We start from the raw sequence: 24,022 nt of genomic DNA, 5'->3' as shown, positions 1-24,022 counted from the left end.
CACATTTGCCATTGCACCTGACGTGCAGGTCCATTCCAACATCATCATATATCTGTAAATATATTTATATAAATACAATTAGGACATCAGAATATTAAATATGACCACCTCGCTTATTTTCGATGCGCGCGCCTTGGTCGCTGCAGAGGATGATTTTGTAAGTTTAAGCGTTCTTATAAGGTTTATAGGATGTATTTAAACTGATGCCAATTAAATCGTGTACCTTTTAAAATTGGCCGTCTGGACCCTGACATTTAAAAAAGGAGACTCGACCTCGTTAGAGATTTGGAAATTAACGGGTAAATATGCATTTTAGGTTGTCTGTGATGAACATGCAAAAATCAATCTTTCAAACGGGTTTGGAGTGGAGAATGTTGGGGGGGTCAGAGGCTATGCACTTGATCTGATGCAAAACCGCAGATTTCTCATTAACTTACCCGCTTGAACATATTAATGTGCATATTCTCCCCTCCTCTCTCTCCCTTGGCCCCCCTTCCCTCTCCTGTTCCCTCGCACTCTCTCCCTCTCAGCTCTCTCTCCCTCGCTTTCTCTTTTTCTCTCTTTTTCATTCACTCACTCCCTTCATATCAGAATCGCGCAGAGCGGTGTCCGTGTAGGGATGCGAGAAGCCAATGGAACGAAGATCCGATAGAAGATGCAAATGATCGTGAAAACACACAGCAAAATATGAAACTTCTCATTTGCAGCCGAGTAAATCATAGAAAAACTGGTTGGGAACTGTCACCCTTCACTGGAATTGTGATGCTGGAACTCTACAGTGGGAACATGCCTATGGAAGCTTTAGCTAAGTTGTTTTAACAAAGGTATACAAACGCAAACCGTTCAGTTTTTGGAAATCAAGGTTTGGCTGCTGCATTGTTTGTGACCTCAGTAACTGTGAAACTGACAACTCTCTGAAGCTACTGCGCTGATATAAAGACATTCAAACGCAAACTCTTGAACAAAATCAGCACCAACAACAACATCAAAAGATGAGCTCATATTTCGTCAACTCTCTCTTCACTAAATACAAAAGTGGAGACACTCTGCGGCCAAACTATTACGAGTGCGGATTTGCTCAGGACCTAGGGACGAGACCCACCGTCGTGTACGGTCCAGGCACCGGAGCCACTTTCCAGCATGCCCCTCAGATTCAAGAGTTTTACCACCACGGCGCATCCACGCTCTCCGCATCTCCTTACCAGCAGAGTCCCTGTGCAGTAACTTGTCACGGCGAGCCGGGTAACTTCTACGGTTATGATGCTCTCCAGAGGCAAACGCTTTTCGGTGCTCAAGACGCCGACTTGGTTCAGTATAGCGACTGCAAGCTCGCCGCGGGGGGCATCGGCGACGAGACGGACAACACAGAGCAGAGTCCGTCGCCCACACAGCTGTTCCCGTGGATGCGACCTCAAGGTGAGCCTCGGTAGACAGAAAAGCCGGCCAACTCGCGTTGTGTGTGTTTGTTGAAGTGACATAAACCTGGGTTAGCCACACGAAAAAAATCTCAGTGCAATTTAGGTTTAGAATTGCATTTTCTGTGTGCACGAGAGGAGGGGGGACAATAGCCGTTTTTATTGTTTTATGGTGTTCAAAACTTGTGAATCACTTTACAGTTTAATGACCCTGCCATAGAAAGACAGGAGAGTGGGAGAGAGGAAGAAGAGGGCGAGAGAAAAGCCCCTTCTCTTCTTATTGTTTCCATGTGTGAGACTTTGCCCCACAGCTGATCTCTCACTTCTCACCCAGGTCAAAGTTTTACTGCAGCCTTTAACGACTTACAGTGAGCCCTGAGTTTATTTCACTACACAGTGGTCATTTTACAATGATTATGTCATTTATGGCTGTGCCTAATCCTTTGAACATGTGAAATAGTATAGCCTAGACTGCTTTTTGACGACTCTATACTGCGGGGTTAGTATTGCTCATTTCTGTGTATTAGTGTCGTGGTACTTATATTTGTAATGGCGGAGCTTTTACATTAATTACTGTGTTAGGCTGTGGGGAGTCTCCATGGTACACTAATAGCCTACCCATAAACTAATAATGTATCGCGATTAGCCTATGTACTGTAGACGTTCGTTTTGCGTGGAAGTTGCCTTTGTGGAATGTTGGTTCAAGAATATGTTTGAAATTGATAGTAAAATTACGATTTGGCGCGTATTGTGAGCTCTGTCTAACATCTGTAAACTTCTCTGCCAGTAGCTGCCGGACGGAGGCGAGGACGCCAGACCTACAGCCGATATCAGACGCTGGAACTCGAGAAAGAGTTTCTCTTCAATCCCTACCTAACACGCAAGCGGCGGATTGAGGTATCACACGCTTTGGGACTGACAGAACGACAAGTCAAAATCTGGTTTCAAAACCGTCGCATGAAATGGAAAAAAGAAAACAACAAGGACAAGTTTCCAAGCAGCAAGTCTGAACAAGAGCAGATCGAAAAAGAGAAACTGGAGAAAGAACAGGCATCCGGGACACAGCCAGCTGGCGAAGACTGCGACAAGGCAAAACAAATGTAAAGCGGATGCGAGTGTGTGTGTCTGTGTGTGTGAGAGAGAGTGTGTGTGTGTTTTTGTGTACGTGTGTCAGTCAATCAAAAAGGCAAAGAATAAATAGGGAAAATAAAACAGGACAATGGCGAAGAGAATAACGGTGTTTGCATGGGAGGTTTGTCTCACAGAGACATTTTAATCAAGTCGAGTGGTTACATCTTTCTTTCGATGAAGGAACAGAAAAAAAATGACTGGGACTAGACGAATGACTATACACTTAATGTGGTGACCACAGAACTTCAGGAAGACGAAGGACAAGAGGCATTTCTACTTTTTAACTGTTGTTCAGAGAGTATGATAGTGTTAAAACTAGTCTCCTTTCTTTGTGAAATAATTATCGTGAAACTTAAGTTTCTATTGTTAGGATATTGTCATTAACAATTACCTTGGCAGCTGTATAGTTTTTAAGTTAAATGGTGCACTTTTAACTGTTCTCACTTATATGTTATGATGATGACGTAGACATTAATGACTTCCAACAACATGAAACTGCCTATTTATGCCGTAGAATCTCCTTTTACACGTCTTTGGTTCTTCTTAAATCGATGGTATTTTTGTTGTCTTCCTTTCATGGGGTAAGCATGCGCACAGTGGATTATAAAAATGAATAAACGTAATAAAAAAGAATTTTGAAAATTATGTCATGTGACCCATGTTTACTATGAATCCAATTGTTGTCCTGCACCTTTACTGAAGTAGATGGCTATATGTTTTGTTGTCATTCTTGACCGTATTCTAGTGTCTAAAACTGGAGGAATCCGGCAGAAAGTGGACACAATAAAGTTTACAAGCGACGGTGCCTGGCACCATCTATCCTCGCATGAAAGTGCGTATAGTACGCCAAATAAAAACGAAAACTCGTGGTTAATGTGCGGTTCCAAGGTCCGCTTCAAATCAACAACTTTTAGGTTACCAGACAAGATGTTGTTTATGTTAAAACATAGACCTTCATTTCAAAGAATCCATAAAAGCGCAAACATTGAATAGCACAATAAAATGTATGTTTACACATTTGTAAATCTCACAGAAAAGTCATGTAGTGTGGTCTGATGTTTGATTTATAGTTAGATACGTGAACTAAAAGAGAGGCGGCATGTGAAACCACAACTGAAAACCCTCATAACTACTTTGTCAGACCAACACTGTAACACAACACGATATAATACCCCACTAAACATAAACAGACTATGTATTATCGTGAATCTACATCAAAAATCTCTTAAAACTAAATTTCATCTTGCTGGTCTTTGTTAAATGTGGGTATTTGAGTTATGGGAGCACATCGTGTCAGGTGAATTACTGTCGTAAGAGTATGGGGGCTTCTCAAACATTCAGAGAGAGTAAGTTCCACGACAAGATTCAGAGCTCTGGCGTGAACATGTTTGCTAACTATGTACAGGGAAACTGTTTGGGGTGCACTGAACCAGTCCGTCGCCATGGAAATGGCTAGTTGACGGTGACTGTTCAAGCTATAGGGATGTTTTAAAGCAGAAACTAGTAAGGGCCATCATGCTCTTGACACGGGCACACTGTACAGACATTGCAAAAAATGCAGTAATGAAATTGGGGTATGCGCAGGAGCGGTGACAAGAGAAAATAGTGTTGAAAATCAATACAGAAATAAATAGGTTTCTTGTTATTTGTGTGGTGGCCTCTCAAACAGGAGGCACGTTCCTAAATCTCGACAACCTGAACTCATTTATAAGCTTGTACAACCCACAATTGTTTATTGCTTGGCACGGATTTAGGTGATTACAGAAACCTTCTCAATTTGTGTGTTCTCCTGTGCGTTTGCGTTGACTGTAGATACCGTTGGTTGCAAGTGAATAATTTAACAAATGTATGGGGATGGTCAGCTGCGAAGCCTTTCTCCACATTAGACGGGGCTCTGGGAAGACGCACACCCATTGGATGATATTTCATCACGTGCTACCCATCACGTGGCCCCAGAGGAAAAAGGGGTGATTTTTGGTGTAAATCTAGACTGTAATTCTGTAATATATCATTGGACCTCGTAAAACCGACACTAAAACTTCTTGGCATATAAATCACTTATCAAATTATGAGTTCATTGTATTATGCAAACGCGTTGTTTTCCAAATACCAAGTGGCGAGTTCAGCCTTCTCTACAGGCGTGTTTCCCGAGCAAACTTCTTGCGCCTTTTCTTGCAGCTCGCAGCGGGCCAGCGGCTACGGCTCGGCGTCTACCGGTGCACCGGTCTCCTCTACATCTTCTGTCTCCCTGTCGAGCATGTACACTAACGGTGCTAGCCTTTCCAGCCAGACTCAAGGCATGTACCCCACTGCGTATGAGCTGGGAGCTGTTTCGTTGAACATGCACAGCTCTCTGTTTGACCATCCGAGTCTACCCATGGTGAGCGCTGGCGATCTCTGTAAAGTGCAAAGCAGTGGTAAAGAGGAGCAGAGGGGCTACCATCAAAACAATGAAAACAACCTCCGAATCTATCCGTGGATGAGGAGCACAGGTCTGTGAAAACTGAATGTTTCTTAAGGACAAGGATGTGCGTCTGTATGTCGGAGGGGGAGGGAGACAGGTTAAGGGGAGCGACCGAGTCATTTCAAAAAGTGTTATTTTCCTCAGATCTTTTTTATGACTAATTAGTCGCCATAATTCAAGACACGCTAGTACGTAGTAGTTTGTGTTTGTGGAAAAGGGAGGGACGGCATATGAGAGGTTTGGATGAATTATGTTTAGCTTTAGCAAATACCCAAGATTCTGCTGAGGTTGTGTGTCATGATTGCATTGCTGCGTGTACACATGAATCCATCTTTAAGTTAGTATGTTGGCAATCACTGGCGTTAAAAATCCTCATGTTTTCGATATAGAGGGCGGGGCCTTGTATTTCTGGGGTATGTTACAGCTGCGCCGACATTTGTTTTAAATTACTGTCAGAAATGTAACTGTGTCTGTGTGTGGACATGTTTGTGTTTTATATATGTATATGCTGTGCATGTATGTGCCTGCGTGTGTTGGAAATTTCACAAAACATAGGACTCAAGACGTACGAGCCAGTTCCGCAACTAATTATTCGCTCAACAGTGGTTTTTAACAAATCGTCAAATTTTCGTAGGAATAGCACTTTTCTCACATAGCCACCACACGTCCCGGCTGACGTATTCGAAAAGGAGGTCGACAAGTTCTCTTTTAATGATTTTCTGCGGCCTCTCAAGAACACTCCCCACGAGCACCGACGTTCCTATCAGTCAACTGTCAACCTGGGGCGCTTCTTCTCTTGTTAGCTCCCAGTGTAAAAATACAACAACATAAATAGTTTTGAAACAGATACCTCATTAGCAAAGTTGTTTACATTTACTGGCAGATAGTCTTTACGCGCCTTTGGTGTATAAATTTTCGTTCTGCATCGTAGTTTTGTGTGAAATGCCAATGTCATTTAAAAATAATGCATGGGTCATAGTTAGCCTATCTTACTGTCGTTGTACAGAGAGATACGACATTTTAAATCATTTTCATTTGAATAATATCCACAGACAATCGACCGAATTTCGTTTGCAAACACGATTAAGCTTCTTTCAAATAGGGAAACTGTATTGTAATAATTTTATTTATTTATTTTATTATTTTAAGAAAGATCAGATTAGTCCACTGATGTCCTGCCATGTCTGCTGTAAAGGCCACATATTTGGTCTTATGATACGCCAAAAGTGGTGTAGACAGATACATAGAAGGAAGTCGGGCCTTTCAACAAACCTTCACAAGTATGGGCTAAACACATATAATCACATACATTTTTACACATCAGACGCATATGCTGGGCCTTGTACCTCCAACCACTGGGTTTTGTGTCTTTATTAGGCTATAGGGCCAGCTGCTTTTCAGTTGATTTCGTGCTTTGATATTTCACATAGATGGTCTCTGTCCCTCGCTTTATTTCTCTTTCACTATTCACAGACAGACACATTCACACACTGACCAGATGAAATTCTATTTCCATGTCTATAATTCAGGAGCCTGTGTACGTCAGAGACCCTGCACAGTGACCGAGTACAATGCTCTTCCTTGTTTTAACTCGTGTAAAAGCATTCGTTCTGCGAGAACACATAATTTATGCACTTAATTTATACCTCTTAAAGAACGAAACAGCTGTATCATTTTTATGGATTTCAGTACTAAACTTGTATTTCATTCTCTCGATTTCTCTCATCGCTTCTGCTTTTCACTCAAATTCTTTATGCTTTTGCACAGTTTGTGCGACTAGTATCAACAAGAAGTGACACGGTGTTGCCGACAAGACGGAAGTAAGATACAAACGACTGAAGAGTGCAATAAAAAAAGTTCAAAAAGCACACGAACTCAAAGCAATCCCCATTTGTCCACAGTCTGCTGAAAACGGAAACGCAGGGACAGCAGAAAGTCACTGACCGTGCATGGGCAAGGTTGAGAAAGTCTAGATAGATTTCTTCTCTTTAAACGTGCATAAAAGATGGATACTTTAAGTAGATGGCTTCTTTATCTAGATGGATAGACGAACACTTCAGCGCTTATGCGTAAGGGAACTAGATCATGTTGTTGACTTTGGTCATGTTTAGAAGGAAGTCTGAACGCTGGGGCTCCATTTGAGTCACGGGAGTGTGCAAGCCAGTGAATTTTCTTTCAGAAGGGGTATTTGTGTACTTTCATTTTGCTTTTGAATTACAGTGCACTTTTATATTTAAGATACATTTTACCTTTGATTAGCTACTGTTGTGTGTCTTAACATTAATATAGAGTTAAAACGTAATGCTTAAATAGAGGTCAAACGCATGCTTAAATTACATATGTGTGTTTCGTTTTGCTTTATTTTTACTATAGTTTGTGACCTAAATGTAAGCAATAAAAATACAAAAAATAATTTAGAAGTATTTAAAACGTTTGAGTTTGATGGCCGCTTTTTTTTTTTTTTTTTTAAGTTTCAGGATTTAATAACTGTTTGTTATGTGATGGTTTTTCGCCTCTGTAAAAAGCTAAAAAGTCGCTTCTAAATATTTATAGTCACAAATCTCAATTTGTGAAAATGTGTTTGTATAATCACTGGCCGCTTTGTTTATGGTACGACAATAATACACCTACAAGCAGCAGCATGAGTTTTGATGACTCTTTTTTTCCCCCAGTGTGCAATATTGCTGAAAATACTAAAATAAGTCGAATCTCTTTTTTACATTCACTCATTGAAGTGTAAAGTTTTTACCTTAAATCTGAATGTTTTTTCGATCACTAGCTATATCATATTTAAATGATTTTTAATTGAATTATAAGTCATTCGTTTTCATCACACCAATGCGGATTCACCCTGGCTGAACTGTTTTAACTGTTTTTTTTTTTTTAACTACCGATAAAGATTTGAACACTTCATATTATTCTTTACTAATGTTGTTGGTATACATATATTCATGTTTGTTGCTTTCTCATCCTCCTTTCGCATTTCCACAGGTGCGGACCGGAAAAGAGGTCGTCAGACATATTCCCGCTTTCAAACATTAGAGTTGGAGAAAGAGTTTCACTTCAACCGTTACCTTTCACGACGGCGGCGTATTGAGATTGCACACGCCCTGTGCTTGACCGAACGCCAGATAAAAATCTGGTTTCAAAATAGAAGGATGAAATGGAAGAAAGAGAACAAATCAATGGGCCACTGCTCTCCTGCTGCTGACCAAATCGGGGGCGACGAGGAAGAGGAAGATGATGAGTAGCCACGCAAGTGGAAAACATAAAAATAGACTTTAGACTATACTATCGATTCAACCTGTTTTATTGCGGGATACACTGAGTTGGAAAAAAGACATGCTACTTATAATACTGTAGGTAAAATGTCACTGTCGTCTACCTATGTAACTTGTGTTAAAGGTGTTAATGTGTTAGACTATACTATAGTAAAGACAGTAATAAAAGTAATTTTAAAACGCATTTTAATATAGTTGTATACGTTCAATACTCATACTGTATATGTAGCCTAAATTATACATATGATTAATAATAGTGTTAATAATACTGGATCATATATTTCATATATTTGTGACTCACATATTTGTGACCTATTACGTTCGACCTAGTCACTGTGGGGTCAAACACAGAAGGGAGCAAGCTATTTTTAATGATTTCATATTTTGATATATCCCTATTCTGTATATGTGTGTAAATATCTGTCTGCTTAAGCATTTTTCCCTGTTATATTTTGCGCAAGTGTTAAAATAAACGAAATGTACAGCTGACTACAAGATGTTTGAATTTTTGCCTCTCGGGGAATTTTCTTTTCTGTGTTCTTTGCTTGTTTTTCGTTTCGAATTGAATTAAAATCACAAAAATGTTGAGCAATATCCCTGAATGTGATAATACCACGAGCATGTATTTTAATATTTTTTAAAGACCCATGCCTTTATAAAATGTTGCCCTAAAAAGCACTCGAAAATCCGCCTCTGCTTATTGTTTTATATAACAACAACAATAATAATAATGATAATAATGATAATAATAATAATAATAATAATAATGATTATAATAAATAGAAAAGTAATAAAAACGCAAGCAACCTCGCCTGGATGTCTTCTTTTACGGTTATTCCATATTAGTTAATTTCTATTCTCTATCAGTTTAAAACATCCTCGAAACAAGGTCTTTTTTTTTTTTTTTTTTTTAATTAACAGTATATTACTAAAATGTTAGTAATATACTAAAAAAAGCTAATATGAATACTTTTATATTATTTGGGAATTACAATTGTTTTGTTGTGGACAAAAGAATACAATTACAATATCAACAACAATAATAAACATTTTAAACATTTGACATTTTTAAATATCTATAAATTAACTAAAAATGTACAGTTATTTAATGTGGTAGATTTAGTAGTGGTCAGTGGCATGGAAATTATTTCACAAAGCACCAAGCGCCAGAGCACTGCTAGTTTTATTCTATAATATTATAGTGACATTGTCGTTTTTTGTCAACATTAATACAACAGTTTTCGTGTATTGTGACTTAGTTTTTTCCCCCTTAGGTCAAGCCGAGTGCTTGTAGAGAAGTGACAGGTCCTGTATCGTGTGAGACCAAAAGAAGGCGTTTATATTATGGGGTTGTAAACTAATGTGTTTAGTGCATCAATAAAAAAGCCGGAAACGCCATAAAAGGGACAAAAAAATCTGCAGAATGGGAAAACGGTCGGTCTTTTCTCGTTTCAGACCTTGTAGCAGCAGTTAAGCTTTTGGTGACAATACCTTTTAGACAAACTGTAATATTATAAGTGACCCGTATTTTTAATTAATGTGCTTATTTTGTTCAAAGTCTTCAATGCTATTCGCTTTATTGTGTTTTTTTCTAAATGTGCATTTTGTCGCATTGCGAATTTTTCGTGCATCTGTTTAGTGCAGTGTATTTCTCGCTTGAACTGTCAGGGTTGAGCATTGCAATACTGTCATAACGTGACCAGTATTTTCGTCCTACATCTTTCGTTCCGTTTTTTTTAATTTTTAATTTATTATTATAACAAATTTTTCACTCATATGCTTTCTGTTGGAATCGAAATTTGTATTTTTCCAATATTAATCCAAATCAAGAATATAAATTTTTATTATTTTTATTGGCTAATTCTTATTTTTTGTTATGTTCATATTGCTGTACGATATTATGGATCTGCTTTTAACGTAGCTAATCCTCAGCTCCAGCATTTTTAAAATAAAGAGCAAACACAGTCTCTTGAGGTAGACGTTATATCCAAATAAAAAGTGACTTAGTCGCTAACCAGTTTATAGCACCTTGAACCAATAACATATAGTATCTCTGATCTCCCTTGATTCGCGACATTGTTCTGGATGGCTTAACTTGTTATTAAGGCTCGTTCGTGCTAAATTGCCTTAAATTATGAATGAAAAAATCAAACCGCACTGATGTTATATTTCGGCTTCAAAAACACAAATATCACATGCTCCAGCCTTTATCATACCCGTTTGTCTAATACGCTTTTTAGTTAGTCTAAGTAGCCTATATCAGTGGGTGGAAACAAGTACGAAAATACGAGATTTTCCTTGCGATTGTATAGGGAAAAAGATGGCGACGGCAGAGCTACTGCTGTTAAAACAGTCATGAAGAAATGCAATAAATTCCTTGTTGTTTTATGAAAATTTACAACTTTGTGATAGAACTTTATGAGTGCCTGGGTCCTGGGATTGGCCGAGGATGGTCATGTGGACGAGTAACCGTGAACATGAACTTTTTATGATTTCCCAAGTGGTTATATTGCAGCATTCTTTTGGCCGCAGTGCTTAATGTAGCTTCACTGTGCTCCTTAAAGGTTCTTACTCTATTTTTATAGTATATTTTGACCAACACTGAAATTGCACACAGTCGGAGAGCATTGTTCAGGCTGATGTTCTCAGAATGAACAAGGAGAGAACAGCCTCCTCTCGCTCTGCTATGCTAATGTAGCCGCCTGTGATTGGGATAACCACTGCGATGGAGTCTTATTGAGATCTGGACACGCAGTAGGGTCTCATCTAATTTTTCATACGGGGGGCTGACTCCCGTTGACTAAAGCGGGTGAAACGGATGGAAGCTGTGGTGCCGCTGTCATTTTCACTGCTTCGCTCTAATGGCGCGACCAAGAAGAGCAACAGGACTTACCGAGCGCGAGCTACGGCGAGAGGTTTGCGCCTCTCTGTCCTAGTGTTGGCTGACGAATTATCAACAAAGGTAAGTCTGTCATTGTCTCGCAACCGCATCGTTTCTCTGAGGTAAGAGCCCGACCAAGCCTAATCATGCGCACTAGATGGACGTACTCCTAAGCTGTACATGCGCGACTTATTAGTTAACACCTTATCTAAATCCAATTATTCATTTCCATCTTGGGTGGAGCAGCGTTTTGGTGAATTTCCTTGCCTTTTCTTCTCGTCAGCGTTGGGGTGTTCTAATGCATGCTGTGCATTTACAGAGATGCAGATGTGCTGATTTCGGGGTTTTCCACTGCATTACTGTATGTGTTATGATATGGAGCGCAGTCATGGCTGCGGCGAGAGGGCGAGGTTTGAAGAAGCTGCTGTCTTGACAATCGGATTTTAGCCTTATATCCCTGGGTCAATTATTTAGTGAAATGCTGGAGATATTATTCCGTGCCACATTTAAAGTTATAAATGCGATAAAATGTAATGCTTACCACCCTAAATCACAAACTAATAATAAAAAACAAATAAAATAAAAATAAATAAACAAAAAATGTAACAATAATTGAAGGCCTCACTTGAATCGTTAGGGTTATATTCAAAATACCCCAAATACCCAAAGGTCTCCTTGTGTTTTTGCATAGACGTGTTTCACTTCCAGATCAGATGAACAAATCTTCCAGGTTATTCTACCGGCTGCTGTGAGAGAGGAAGGTAATGATTCCTCGCGGCTTTGCTTGGCATAGGCTATTTTCTCTCTCTCTCATCTATTCCATGCCGTCCAGCAAATTTGTAACGTTCCTAAAAAAATTGTTGTCCACTTGTTCACATGCTTATTTTCTATAACACTGCACGGTCTAGACTGTATGGAGCAAGGATAATGTGGGAAATTAGTAATGTCTGTCTGTTTGTCTGTCTGTCTGTCTGTCTGTCTGTCTGTCTACACTATCTATCTATCTATCTATCTATCTATCTATCTATCTACCTATGCCTCACAGATTGTTTTTAGGTAAATTGTATGTAATGAATAAAATATTTGGAATATATATCACATGATTGAGAACTTTTATCTCTGTATCTTACACGAGACTGGCAGTCTTACATAATATCTATCCAATAGACTGTGAATAATTAATTATTCAGTATTTTACCAGAAACTTATATGTGCATTAACCTGGTCGGTATTTTCTAATTTCATCTTCCTAGGTGCATGAATCTGGTCAGCTTCTTGTTGTTAAGAGATGCTGACACAAATTCAACGCACATGAGCCATTTCCCCGCTATCTGGCGCCATCTAGTGTCCATTCTTGCATTTCGCCAACACAGACTACTTGGACTAGAGGGTGTGTTTATTGCACTGGGTATGTGTGTGTGTGTGTGTGTGTGTGTGAGAGAGAGAGAGAGCGTGTAAGAGAGAGAGGATTTATTACAGTGCGCAGTTGTTTGCTGTATTGTGTATGTGTGTGTGAGAGAGTGTGTGTGTGTGTGTGTGTGTGTGCGCGCGCACGCCAGCGCGTGACGTTTTATGGCAGTGTGAGAATGTGTTTTAGTGTTCTTCTAAAGCACGTTTTATTGCTGTGTGAGTGTTTGTGCGACTGTGTGCGCGCAGTATCTTTTCTTCCTCTTTTATCAAGTCACATCAGCATTCACCACTCACCAACAGATGTGTGCTTTAGCTTTTAAATATGAATAAAACCTCTTAAATGTTGTATGCAGTAAAGCACACACGTTGCAGCCGCAGATAACAGGAAAGACAGGGAGGGGTTCTCGGCCCGGTGGCAGTGAAACGTAAAAGAATGTAGGGGCTGTAAATTCTGCTAGCTGTTCCTGCTGCTCTTTGAAGTGTCTGCGTTTGGGGAAGATTTGTGGAATACACACACACACACACACACAAACCTGAGACCTGAAGGGCTTATTCCTTCTACTCTGCTCTCTTGCTTCTTGTAATGCATCCAGAATATCACGATTTGACTACTCCTAGGTTATTTCACTGTAAAGGGAATGAAGTGCGTCGAGGCCTGGGTGCGAACCGACCTGTGTGTGCCCTAGCCAAAACCTACATCCTTGACCAGTTTTAAAGTCATGCTGACCTTTTCATATCTTTGGCGTTCTCTCTTATGCAAGTACATACTCCAAGTAATAAGTGTTTATTTGGACTAGTAGTGGGCATAGTAACCGGAAAGAGAGAGAGAAAGAGAGGGAAAAGTGAGAGGGAGGAGGGACTGCTTGGAGATTGTACGACTCCTGTTTAATGTCGTAAAGAGCGAATGTGTGATATGGTTTGTCTCTTGATTTTTGTGTATATTTGACGGCTCTGCCTTTTTGCACCTTAAGTACTATAATTTGTAAGCAATTCCAGTCACAAGGCACAAGTTTCCATAATGTAAAAAGTACAGGCGCTCTCCTTTTATTTGCATAGCTCCCGCACTGACTTCAATGATTTATGCTATTTCAAAACATGGATAATTGCAGGGCGGATTTTAAATAATTGTTAACATAAATATAAACGCCCTGTTTAAAGTAGCTTAAAGTTAAATGAAAACGTTTTATTCTTTGATCGACCTAACAAATATAATCATCATTATTTTTGTTGAAAACAGAGAGCCGTATAGTCTTTATAACCATCCACAACCATCCTCAGAAATCCCGTGTTATGAGTGGCTGACAGAGCTTCTGAAAATCAATAAGGCTTTTATCCATTACGTTCAAGATGTTAGTGAAATCTGATATGGATATAGAAATACATAAAAAACTGACTTTTCAATGATTTACTAATTTATAAAGACATGGACACCTCCATTTATTTTGTATTTTGTCTAACATGCAGTTCTCGGATTTGATCATTTAGACGCGCTTGTAGGTCTTAACGTCGTGTACTTGTACTTTACTCTGACTTTAGCGTGTGGGAGAAGAGCTTTCATAAATTAACGTTGGGGTACACTTTAAGACAAGAGTTTGCGGATCCCCCTCCCCTGACTTTTTGACAGTAAAATGCATGCGCATTTTTAAATGAGACTTGATTCACCAGATTGCTGTATATAGTATCCTAAAATGTACAAACAGCACATATAAATAAAATATATTACTCACTGACCTTCCGGTATTTAGGGGAGAAGATAAACAGTGAAACCGTGAGAATGATTATCGTACCATAAATACGAAGAGCGAAAATAATGTATAGGCTACTCAAATGAAATTAAAGCGTGTAGAGGCAGCATATATGATATAAACGCGGCAACCACAGTCTTACCGTAAATTTAAAGGAAGCCTAAAATAACCTTAATTTATGTTAAAATATATTGCACACGAAGGAGACACGGCATTTGGTGTAAAGCCTGCATGCCATTTTAACTGTTCAGTTTCAAGAATTAGTAATTATAACAAATGTCTGACACCAGCATTCAAAACAGTGAACTTGTGAGCTCTTTATATATTTTATTAATATGAAACTGTTTTTTACCATTTTAAATTCATGTATTATTTTAAAAAAAAATCAGTCAATGAAAATAAAATCCCTCGATAAATGTTTTTCATATGCATTACATAAACAGGCTAGAAAAGTTAGACAGACGTGTAGCTATTAATAATGTTAATTAATGCACATTTTACATGCTATACACTCGGGGAAATTTACAGAACGTTATAGAATACTTGACAAAAAAAGCTTAATATCAAAACACATAACTCCATATCCAAACTGGGTGTAAAATTGTTCAATTTGACTCCTTTTCACCAAATAAAAACTTGCGCAGATGTATTCAGAAAAGTTGACTATTAGTCCATTGCAATCCAATTGTCTCGCTGGATTCTGTGGTTCTTCGACGAGGAAGAAAATACCTGTAAAGATAGAGAAAGAATAATGAAGTTAATAATAAAACATGAGATTTTTGGAGAAAGACGTATCACACTTGTATTTTGAGTTACGTTTAAATATTGTGCTATCACAAACTAAGAGGTCTTGGTTAAGAATTGATAGAACGTGTAATGGTAGTTATTACTCATTAATAATTAACAAACGCTGACCGGGCCCTTCTCCCCCTTGCTCATTTCCACAAATGGAAACACAATAGATGCTTTCCGTTAGCAGAAAACTATGGAATGCGAAAGGAAACGCAGCATCCTAGTCAAAGGAAACCGAAATGAAAGTAAAATGCACGCAACCCCCACTGCACCACCTTTAAAAATATCCACTTGTTGTGCCGCAAATGGTTTATTAGTCGTATAGCGACAGGATACCCGGCCACCATAACTGTACTTTTGGTTAATGAAAAACACACACGCTCGACCAGCGCAGCGCAACACCGAACACAAAAGCTAAAACACTGTTGCATTATTTGCTGGCATTCTCAAACCATTAATTAAAGCAAAGGAGGAAACATCTTATGCGAAATGCTGTCAAAAAAGTCCGAGTCTGTTTTATAGCCTACTCATAAAAAATAAATTGAACAAAACACTCTCTATAGATTTACACACACACACACACACACACATAGTACATATCTGTAATGTCATTATGTGTCAAAATTAATATTTAATAATTTAGATGATCACTAAATATTTGAAATACCGTTTTTGTATATACACCAACATATCTGTTACCTATTGGATTTTGTTGAATAGTTTTGCTCAGGCTCATTTACTTTGCACTGTTTATATATAGGCTTTGGTTTTCTTTAACACGTCGTTTACCATTTATAAATCACTATGAAATTACAGTGATGAAAAAAGCGATGAAGCCGCTATCATCAATATGTCATTTTATCTATTGTGACCTACTTGTGCGATAAGGCCTAGTAAATTACCAATCTGAAATATAAATAAGGAAGGATGAAATATGATCAAATGTAGTAAGGAATAATGTGTGTTTGGAAAATCTGCTACTCCAGGGCTTGTATGTTGACACTCTATTCTCCAATGGTATGATAGGACCAAAGACGACTGTATGTGGGGGCACAAAGTGTCGATGTATTCAATTTAGCGTTTTAAAATTCCTATGTGATTCGTATTGTGCAATCTCATTGGAAGGTACGGAAAGGGAGAAGGGATTAAAAAAAAATCTAGCTCTCTGCTCCGGGGTCCCCCGGCGCGTGCAATCACAGCCCCCCTCAAGGGTGCTATTTTGCAGGCACGTCCGCTCGCTATTGGTCAGTGGCTGGTCAGATGGTAAACTACTAATAGCTAAACCACTTGGACTATAAAACACAACAAATCATAAACCAAGCAAAAGAGCCGTACCCTCCCAATGAGTTCCTATTTTGTAAACTCAACTTTCCCAGTGACTCTGCCCGGAGGACAGGAGTCGTTCTTGGGACAGATACCGTTATATTCCTCCGGATACACAGACCCTTTACGACACTATCCCGGTGCTGCTTATGGAGGTTCCAGTGTCCAAGAGAAGGCGTACCCATCCTCCTTTTACCAGCAAGCGAACGGTGCCTACGGCAGGGCAACCGCCGCCGGTCCCTGCGATTATGCGACAGCAAGCTTCTACAGGGAAAAGGACCCTGCCTGCGCCCTCGCCAGCATAGAGGAACACTCCTTCGTTCTCAGTCAGGATCATCGCAAGCAAGATTGCACGGGGTCGACGGGGAAAATCATCTACCCTGAGGCCGACGAAGAGAAGCCGTCAGCGCCGGTTTATCCTTGGATGCAACGGATTAACTCGTGTAACGGTGAGTTCATGTTGTCTTCACCCTTCATTTTTCTCATCGCTAATAAAGACGGAGCTAGAGCGTGCTATACGGGACTTACAGCTTCACTGTACAGTGCCGGAAGCCCATACAGTGCAAATACGCTCGTCTCCACCATAGTGTCATATTGAAAGCAAAGCCACTCCTGTAAAGTTCTGTGAAATCTCCCATATGTACTGTACTTGCTTTTGAGGGAGGACATTTAGAAATATGTTCACCGCAAGGCTCATATCATTTAAATCACGGGAGAAGCTTGTCTAATTCTAAACATAAGAGATGTTGCATTACCGTATTATTGCAAAATGACCATTGTTGTTTTGACACATCTGTTACTGTTTGTTCCTTCTTGGGATACGAACAATGGTGAGTACATGGCAATATAAAAAGCACGAAATATAGCCTATGATTAGACTATGCAGAAACAGAGAGAAACTCGAAAATGCAATAGAAGCTGAATGCTCTGTGCATTTTCAATAACTTGATTTTAGTCGCTGCTTAGCCCTGTCCGTTAACAGTGGTTTCATGTATAAAAATAAAAAAAATATCAGCAGTATGGACATCTGTGTACACGTACACGTTTCAGTCACAAACACAAGTTTGACAAGTGCTCAAACTGGACGCACTGCATCTATATTCAGATATAAAAATTGATATGAAGCATATAAATAGACCGGTATCTTTTGTTTATATCTGTCACGAAAATAAGGAGAATCACATTTCCTCTGTATTTTTCCCCTCATCGCAAAAAAACTGTTTTTGACCTCTCAATATGTCTGCACATGGGTTTAAATGAGGACAAAATAACAAAAAATCGCCATAATAAACATGTTTAAATATGGTAAAAATACAAAATAGCATAAATGTGTGATATTGTGGACTGTATTGTATAGGTGCATAAATTTCACACTGCCTTGAGTGTTTCTTGTCATTGTCACCCCTCGAGTTGTTTTCTCCGGACGCATTTATCATTGTAATAAACACGCTCTCGGTGTTAATGTTTGACTTTTCTCTTTTATCTCATGGACAGGGACTTTCGGTAATGCTGGCCGAAGGGGTCGTCAGACGTACACTCGCTACCAGACGTTAGAACTGGAGAAAGAGTTCCACTTTAACAGGTATCTGACCCGAAGACGCCGCATCGAGATTGCGCACGCACTGTGCCTGACAGAACGTCAGATAAAGATTTGGTTCCAAAACCGGCGAATGAAATGGAAAAAAGAGAACAAATTGATCAACTGTTCACAAACCAGTGGCGAAGAGGAGGAGGAGAAGAGGACAGAATGAAATTTTAAACGATAAAATCCCCCAAAAAGAAAACTATTGCATAGAGGGCACCAGACACCACTCTGTAATAACACAAATGAAGACTTTCCATCATGTTAGCATCTGTAGCATTCCTGTTAACTCATACTTGTAATTTCTTTTCCTTTTTTGTACATGACGTTTAAAACATGTGGTTTTGTGCGCTCTTACTCTGACTTTAAAGTTGCTCTTATAACTGAAATGTCCATGTTGAACGAAACTATTTGAAATTTGTGTCATATTCGTGTTTATATTTAAGCTGTGTAAAAATTAAAATAAATTCACATTCTACGGAAAACGTTTTTCTATCTTTCATTTTTGTAAGGTAAACGTTTAGACACTATATGAGTTAATTTAGTGAGAAAAGCAGGGTGAAAAGGGTGAAAAGCAGTTAGAAATTCTAGAAAAACACTAGCTTCACATCAGTATATATAGCCCATATATATAGCACGTAGGCTACTTTACTTTTTGTTTGTTATTCAATAAAACAAACAAATCTTTCCGCTTGTCATGCATGCTGTACCTATATGATGACGGCCGATCATATGAAATGACGAATCCTTTTTGCGGTACAACACCTGTATGTATTCCCTGTATTATTTTTATTTTTGTCAAGAAAACTAGTTTAAACAAATTCACGGTTGACCCATAGGTGATGTAATGAGAAATACAGCCTTTGTCGCATCTTTAGTCTGTAGAGCAGCGCCATAACCATGCACTCTTCTGCGTAACTAGTATGAAATTTCAGTACCTGCGGTATAATATGTATATATATATATATATATATATATATATACACATACATTTATTAGTGTGCATATGATATTTTAGTACAAATACTGGTCACGTGTTTTCCTGATTTCATTAGACAAAGCCCAAAAAAGTTTGCGTTAGGGATTTGGTTTCGCTTTTTGTACTACTAAGAGGCCGAACGTTGCCCACTTGGTTCCAAAATACTTCCTACAAAGTGAGAGGTGAGAAGGTTCAGCAGGTTTTAATAGATAACCAAAAGAGAAAGCTGACCTTTCGGCGCTGGTCACTCACCCTGAGAGACTATACAGCCTGGAGGGCTAAAGCGACAATAAACCAAAATGTTCAGGCGGAGGTTTCTAATTGCCTCTTTAAAAAATTTAACCCCAATATCAGACATAATTTACATAATAGAAAAAAGTAATAATGCATAAGTTTTCTACACGCAACGTCACCTTAAATTATATTTATATTCGAAAAGCAGAGTATACATGCATCAGTGCATGAATGTGTGTTCACAGAGCACAATGGATGGACTTCATGCTTGTTCGCAGCCTAGAATATTATGTCACTTGTTAAATTCTGCACTTTTCCGAGCATCAAAAATATTGCTAAAATGTCAGTGTAAATGCTGATCTGAGGTATTTCAACAGTGCTTTTCCGTCTTTAACGTAATCACAAGTGAATGGAAGTTTAGTACAGATTTACATCATGCACATACATGAACCAGCAATTGGCGTTTTGTCAACAAACCATATATCATATTGGAACATAAATCACGATCTCGCATTCCTTATATTCATTCCATAGAATTTGCTGTGTGAGGAGCTCATCTTTGGAATGCGTCTAGTAAAAAGTCACATCACTTCTTGAGTTTGAAAAAATACATCTGCGACAAGACTAACGAAGGAATTTGTTGGAAATTAGCGAAACATAATTTATTTGAATTTCCCCTTTAAACTGGAATTAATATAGTGTATATATTTCATGCAGTCAATGTTATCATCAGTGCTTAATTTATTATCATTATTCTAACTTGACACAGGGTACAATTTTAAATGAGTAGGCTACTATAGTAGCCGTAGGGTTTCGCAATATTACAACCGTTATAATTTGAAGAACTGTATCATGATATATTCTTAACATGTTAAAGTGTAATTGTTTTATTTTTTGTTTTATCCGGAATGATGTGACAGTTAACTATATATTGATATCTGCATATCAAGTGGCCTACGCATTAGCCTATAGTTTCTGGGCAATGCCTGTATGCGTTAAGGGTCGATAAATACACTAAACGTTATTAATATCACAAACATACTACAAAGAAGATCAGTTTTATTCCCATTTAAAAGAGATATAACTAGCGTTAAGCTCTGAAAATATATTTCCAGCGTGCAATAAATTGTATTCCCAGTAGGTGACGCTGTCCGCTTACATGCAGCAAATCCCTGCAAAGGGAGGAACACGTTGACTCGAGTCTAACGACTCCCCGTCTCGTCATCATTTGTAACCATAGAGCATGAATTACCTCTTGAAGTCATCAGTGAGAATTTACGACTGGTCAACAAAAGCACGTGATTCTCAAACGCACCCCCACCCCCATATTTGGCCGCATACATAGCAAAAACGAAGTACAGTGCATTGCTATAATTCATTAATACATCATAAATCGTGAAGCACAGCGTTATAACGACCAAGATCTACAAATCAAGCCCTCTAAAACAACCTAAATGAGCTCTTACTTTGTAAACTCGTTCTCAGGGCGCTACCCAAATGGCCCTGACTATCAGTTACTAAATTATGGAACTAACAGCAGCGCTATGAACGCCTCGTACAGGGACTCCGGCACCATGCATTCAGGCTCTTACGGCTACAACTACAATGGAATGGACCTAAGCGTCAATCGTTCAACCAGCACTGGCCACTTTGGGGCGGTTGGGGACAACTCCCGGGTCTTCCAGTCTCCAGACCCGGAGACGCGATTTCGGCAGCCGTCAAGCTGCTCGCTCGCGTCTCCGGAGCCGATGCCTTGCTCCAACAGCGAAAGCCTTGGACTCAAAGGCTCTTCGCCCCCTTCCGACCAAAGCACCACCACTGCGGGTAATAATCTAACCAACAACACACATTTCACAGAAATCGACGAGGCCAGCGCTTCTTCTGAGACCGAGGAGGCGTCGCACAGAGCGAACAACTCTGCACCCCGGACACAACAGAAGCAAGAGACCACGGCAACCTCCACTACCTCGGCGACGTCCGATGGCCAAGCTCCCCAAATATTTCCCTGGATGAGGAAACTACATATTAGCCATGGTACACACGTATTATGTTTACGTTCCATTTGTTTGCTAGCGAATGCGTATTGTATTCAGTTCTGATTTTAATTCAAGTGTGGCGCCAGTAACAGCCTTTATTTTAGATTTATGTGAAAGTGCCATAAATCTATCAAGTGTGGAGCCTCGCAAACTGCAGAAGAGAGAATGGGAGCGGGGTGGAAGAGAGGGCAGGAAGGTTTACAAGTTGTTGTTTCTGTGAAAAGTTCAGCTTTATGGTATGTGGGAATGTGATTAGTTCAGTGTTGGAGAACCGGTAATAAAACGGAGAGAAAGAACACGGGATAAAAGGCAAGAATAGTGGGATGGATGGATAAACAAGCGGCGGAAAAAACTGAATACATATAATAATCATTTCGAGTGTTTGGTGCTGTATTACATCTACAAAATATTGAGGTTTTAAGAAGTAAAACGAAACAAAAACAAATGCCATGAGCCCACAGTGAGGCGCTTGCAGTGTACCATTTGGTGATTTCCCTGTACATATTCAGTTGTAAATCGTGTCACTCATGTGTATCTATAGCAAAAAAGTTGTTGGAAACTGTTGTTGAAATGATGTGCAGGTCAATTCTCGCTAATCTTTATTCCCCTTTGCGTTTTGTCCACATTATTCAGATATGACTGGACCAGACGGCAAAAGGGCCCGAACTGCATATACCCGCTATCAGACGCTAGAGCTGGAAAAAGAGTTCCATTTCAATAGATACCTCACCCGAAGGAGGAGGATAGAGATAGCCCACGCTCTGTGCCTCTCAGAGCGTCAAATTAAGATATGGTTCCAAAACCGGCGGATGAAATGGAAAAAGGACAATAAACTGAAGAGCATGAGTCTGGCTACCGCAGGTAGCGCTTTCCAGCCATAGTTGTATCCCAAGCCCTACTACGTGGTGTGCAAAAGAAAATCACGAGGAAAACGAGATGAAAAATAAGTCTCAAAACATTACTTACAGAGTACTGTACATCGCGGCACCTTTCGGCATGTTATGGATGTTTTAGGCATTTTAAAATTCTACTGTGGTACTGCTATAATGAAACGAAAATTAGTGTTCATATGTTGTTCTTTTAATACTATGGTGACTATAATTTGGCAAGTAAATAAAACTGAAAGGGAAAGAAGCTATCAATATACCGCCTGATGTTCTTGTTATGAATATTGTTTATGTGTCAAGTGCGATGTTAATGCTTTCTTGAGAGTTAGCATGTGAGCTCTTAAATGTTATAACTTATTTACCTATTCACGCGTATACCGTTTTGAGTTTACAGCTTAGAAACGCATCTGCCCTTGTATGAAGTGAAGCTCTAGTTTAGTGGTGACTGCAGTAAATTAAGCAGAAGCCTCTGTAAATTTCATGGTCCTCTGTTTAATCATTGTCTAAATAATCACATTAAATTTGTCATGTGTTCAAACTCTTCTATTATTTTTGAGAGAGAGAGAAAAAAAGGAAATGTGTAAATAGTCTTCATTCTTGTACCCGTTCATACGTGTGTATAGTTGTATTTCAAATATGTAATTGTATATTACTGGATCATGTTTATGTTCCAAAAAGGATGTACATATTGAACATTTTTATCGTGATCAGTTGGCTATTTGTAGTAGGCAGAATGAACGGCAAAACGAGTGGAAAAGTTCCAAAAAGGATGTACATATTGAAAATTTTTATTGTGATCAGTTGGCTATTTGTAGTAGGCAGAATGAACGGCAAACGAATGTCATGTCGAACTGCCTGTTAGCATTTTGCCAAAAAGCTTTTTGTATTTGTTTGTAGTTTAACTTGGAGTAAAAAATAAAGTTCCTCATATTCAAATCTAATACTTTTCTTGACAGTTCTTCAATTTACACACAATCGAGACAACCAATTCTTGTCAATGGTTGACAGTTATCGATTAAACACTCATAATATTCTCTCAAAATCAAAATACTGCACAGTCATTTAAATTACTGAGAAACGTTTTGCTACGCCACAGTGCAGATCCTTGAACTGTATACTGACAGTTTACACTCAACTTGGACACTAATAACAAAAAGCTAAAATGCCCTTACCATTAAGCGAAAACAGACATTACACTCTTAAAAATAAAGGTGCCAGTGCCAGTGTCTAGTCGGTGCAATGTCTCTCCGGTTCTACTCACTTGGAGGCGGAAATATGGATAGTGGACCGTGCAGAGTCAAAGTAAGTTCAATTTAAGTCTGCATTGGCCGGTTATTTGATCTAGGAAGATGTGGAAAGGAAAGGAGGGGTATGTCTCAAGTAGAAGTGTCAATCATTTTATTTCTGTGAGTGCAAGAAGAGGTCCTTAGATATTAGTTGTGTCATATGCTAACGCGTTATCACAAGGTTTCATGTACACTAGTACATGAATTAGCATATGAACTTTGGTTATCCAATTTTGAAAAACTTCGTTAAAAAGTTTTTCTCTATAGTGAAAAACTTTTTATTCGGTCCATTTTATTCGTGTATATTAAACGCGTGTGCATGGGTGTGTATATATATCCTATCTGTGTGTGTGTGTAAGAGTGAAAATAATGGATTTAAGTTTTATTTATATTTTCTCCTGTTGTGCTGTTTATTTTTTTTCTCTCGAAAGGTCTTGACAATTTTTTTATAGTTGTTAGTTGTACATTATGGCGAATAATTTTTATGAAATAGGTGAAAACCAGCTCCCTGGATCTCTCTCTCTTTCACACACACACACACACACACACACACACACACACACACACGCACACACA

General features: G+C 39.0%; 4 protein-coding genes and 1 long non-coding RNA gene across 6 annotated transcripts in view; 4 read left to right on the top strand and 1 right to left on the bottom strand.

The window, feature by feature from the left end:
* The first annotated feature begins 839 nt into the window (after positions 1 to 839).
* Positions 840 to 3,136, top strand: LOC107662386 (homeobox protein Hox-B8a-like). Of its 2 annotated transcripts, none has more exons than XM_016452382.1 (2): positions 840 to 1,416; positions 2,206 to 3,136. In XM_016452382.1, the coding sequence occupies exons 1-2, from the start codon at positions 993 to 995 to the stop codon at positions 2,517 to 2,519; spliced, it is 738 nt and encodes a 245-aa protein (XP_016307868.1). In that variant the 5' UTR covers positions 840 to 992; the 3' UTR covers positions 2,520 to 3,136. The 2 variants fall into 2 exon arrangements, with proteins under 2 accessions (XP_016307868.1, XP_016307867.1); XM_016452381.1 differs by having other exon boundaries at positions 2,203 to 3,136.
* Positions 3,137 to 4,338: 1,202 nt separating this feature from the next.
* LOC107662388 (homeobox protein Hox-B7a) lies at positions 4,339 to 8,774 on the top strand. Its single transcript, XM_016452384.1, has 2 exons — positions 4,339 to 5,038; positions 8,002 to 8,774. The coding sequence occupies exons 1-2, from the start codon at positions 4,615 to 4,617 to the stop codon at positions 8,259 to 8,261; spliced, it is 684 nt and encodes a 227-aa protein (XP_016307870.1). The 5' UTR covers positions 4,339 to 4,614; the 3' UTR covers positions 8,262 to 8,774.
* Positions 8,775 to 14,844: 6,070 nt separating this feature from the next.
* LOC107662390 (uncharacterized) overlaps positions 14,845 to 24,022 on the bottom strand; it is a 254,756-nt gene continuing 245,578 nt past the window's right edge. Inside the window, exon 4 of the long non-coding RNA XR_001631210.1 lies at positions 14,845 to 15,056. This is a non-coding gene — a long non-coding RNA (uncharacterized LOC107662390). The remainder of the gene's footprint in view (positions 15,057 to 24,022) is intronic.
* On the top strand, positions 16,423 to 18,322 carry hoxb6a (homeobox B6a). The gene is made up of 2 exons (XM_016452383.1): positions 16,423 to 16,891; positions 17,937 to 18,322. The coding sequence occupies exons 1-2, from the start codon at positions 16,462 to 16,464 to the stop codon at positions 18,191 to 18,193; spliced, it is 687 nt and encodes a 228-aa protein (XP_016307869.1). The 5' UTR covers positions 16,423 to 16,461; the 3' UTR covers positions 18,194 to 18,322.
* Positions 20,595 to 22,917, top strand: hoxb5a (homeobox B5a). The gene is made up of 2 exons (XM_016452379.1): positions 20,595 to 21,271; positions 21,907 to 22,917. The coding sequence occupies exons 1-2, from the start codon at positions 20,692 to 20,694 to the stop codon at positions 22,152 to 22,154; spliced, it is 828 nt and encodes a 275-aa protein (XP_016307865.1). The 5' UTR covers positions 20,595 to 20,691; the 3' UTR covers positions 22,155 to 22,917.

The sequence above is a fragment of the Sinocyclocheilus anshuiensis genome, unplaced genomic scaffold (genome assembly GCF_001515605.1).
Source record: "Sinocyclocheilus anshuiensis isolate Anshui unplaced genomic scaffold, SAMN03320099.WGS_v1.1 scaffold11, whole genome shotgun sequence".
In the NCBI taxonomy this organism is placed as follows: Eukaryota; Metazoa; Chordata; class Actinopteri; order Cypriniformes; family Cyprinidae; genus Sinocyclocheilus; species Sinocyclocheilus anshuiensis.
This window is presented reverse-complemented; position numbering and strand designations above follow the sequence as displayed.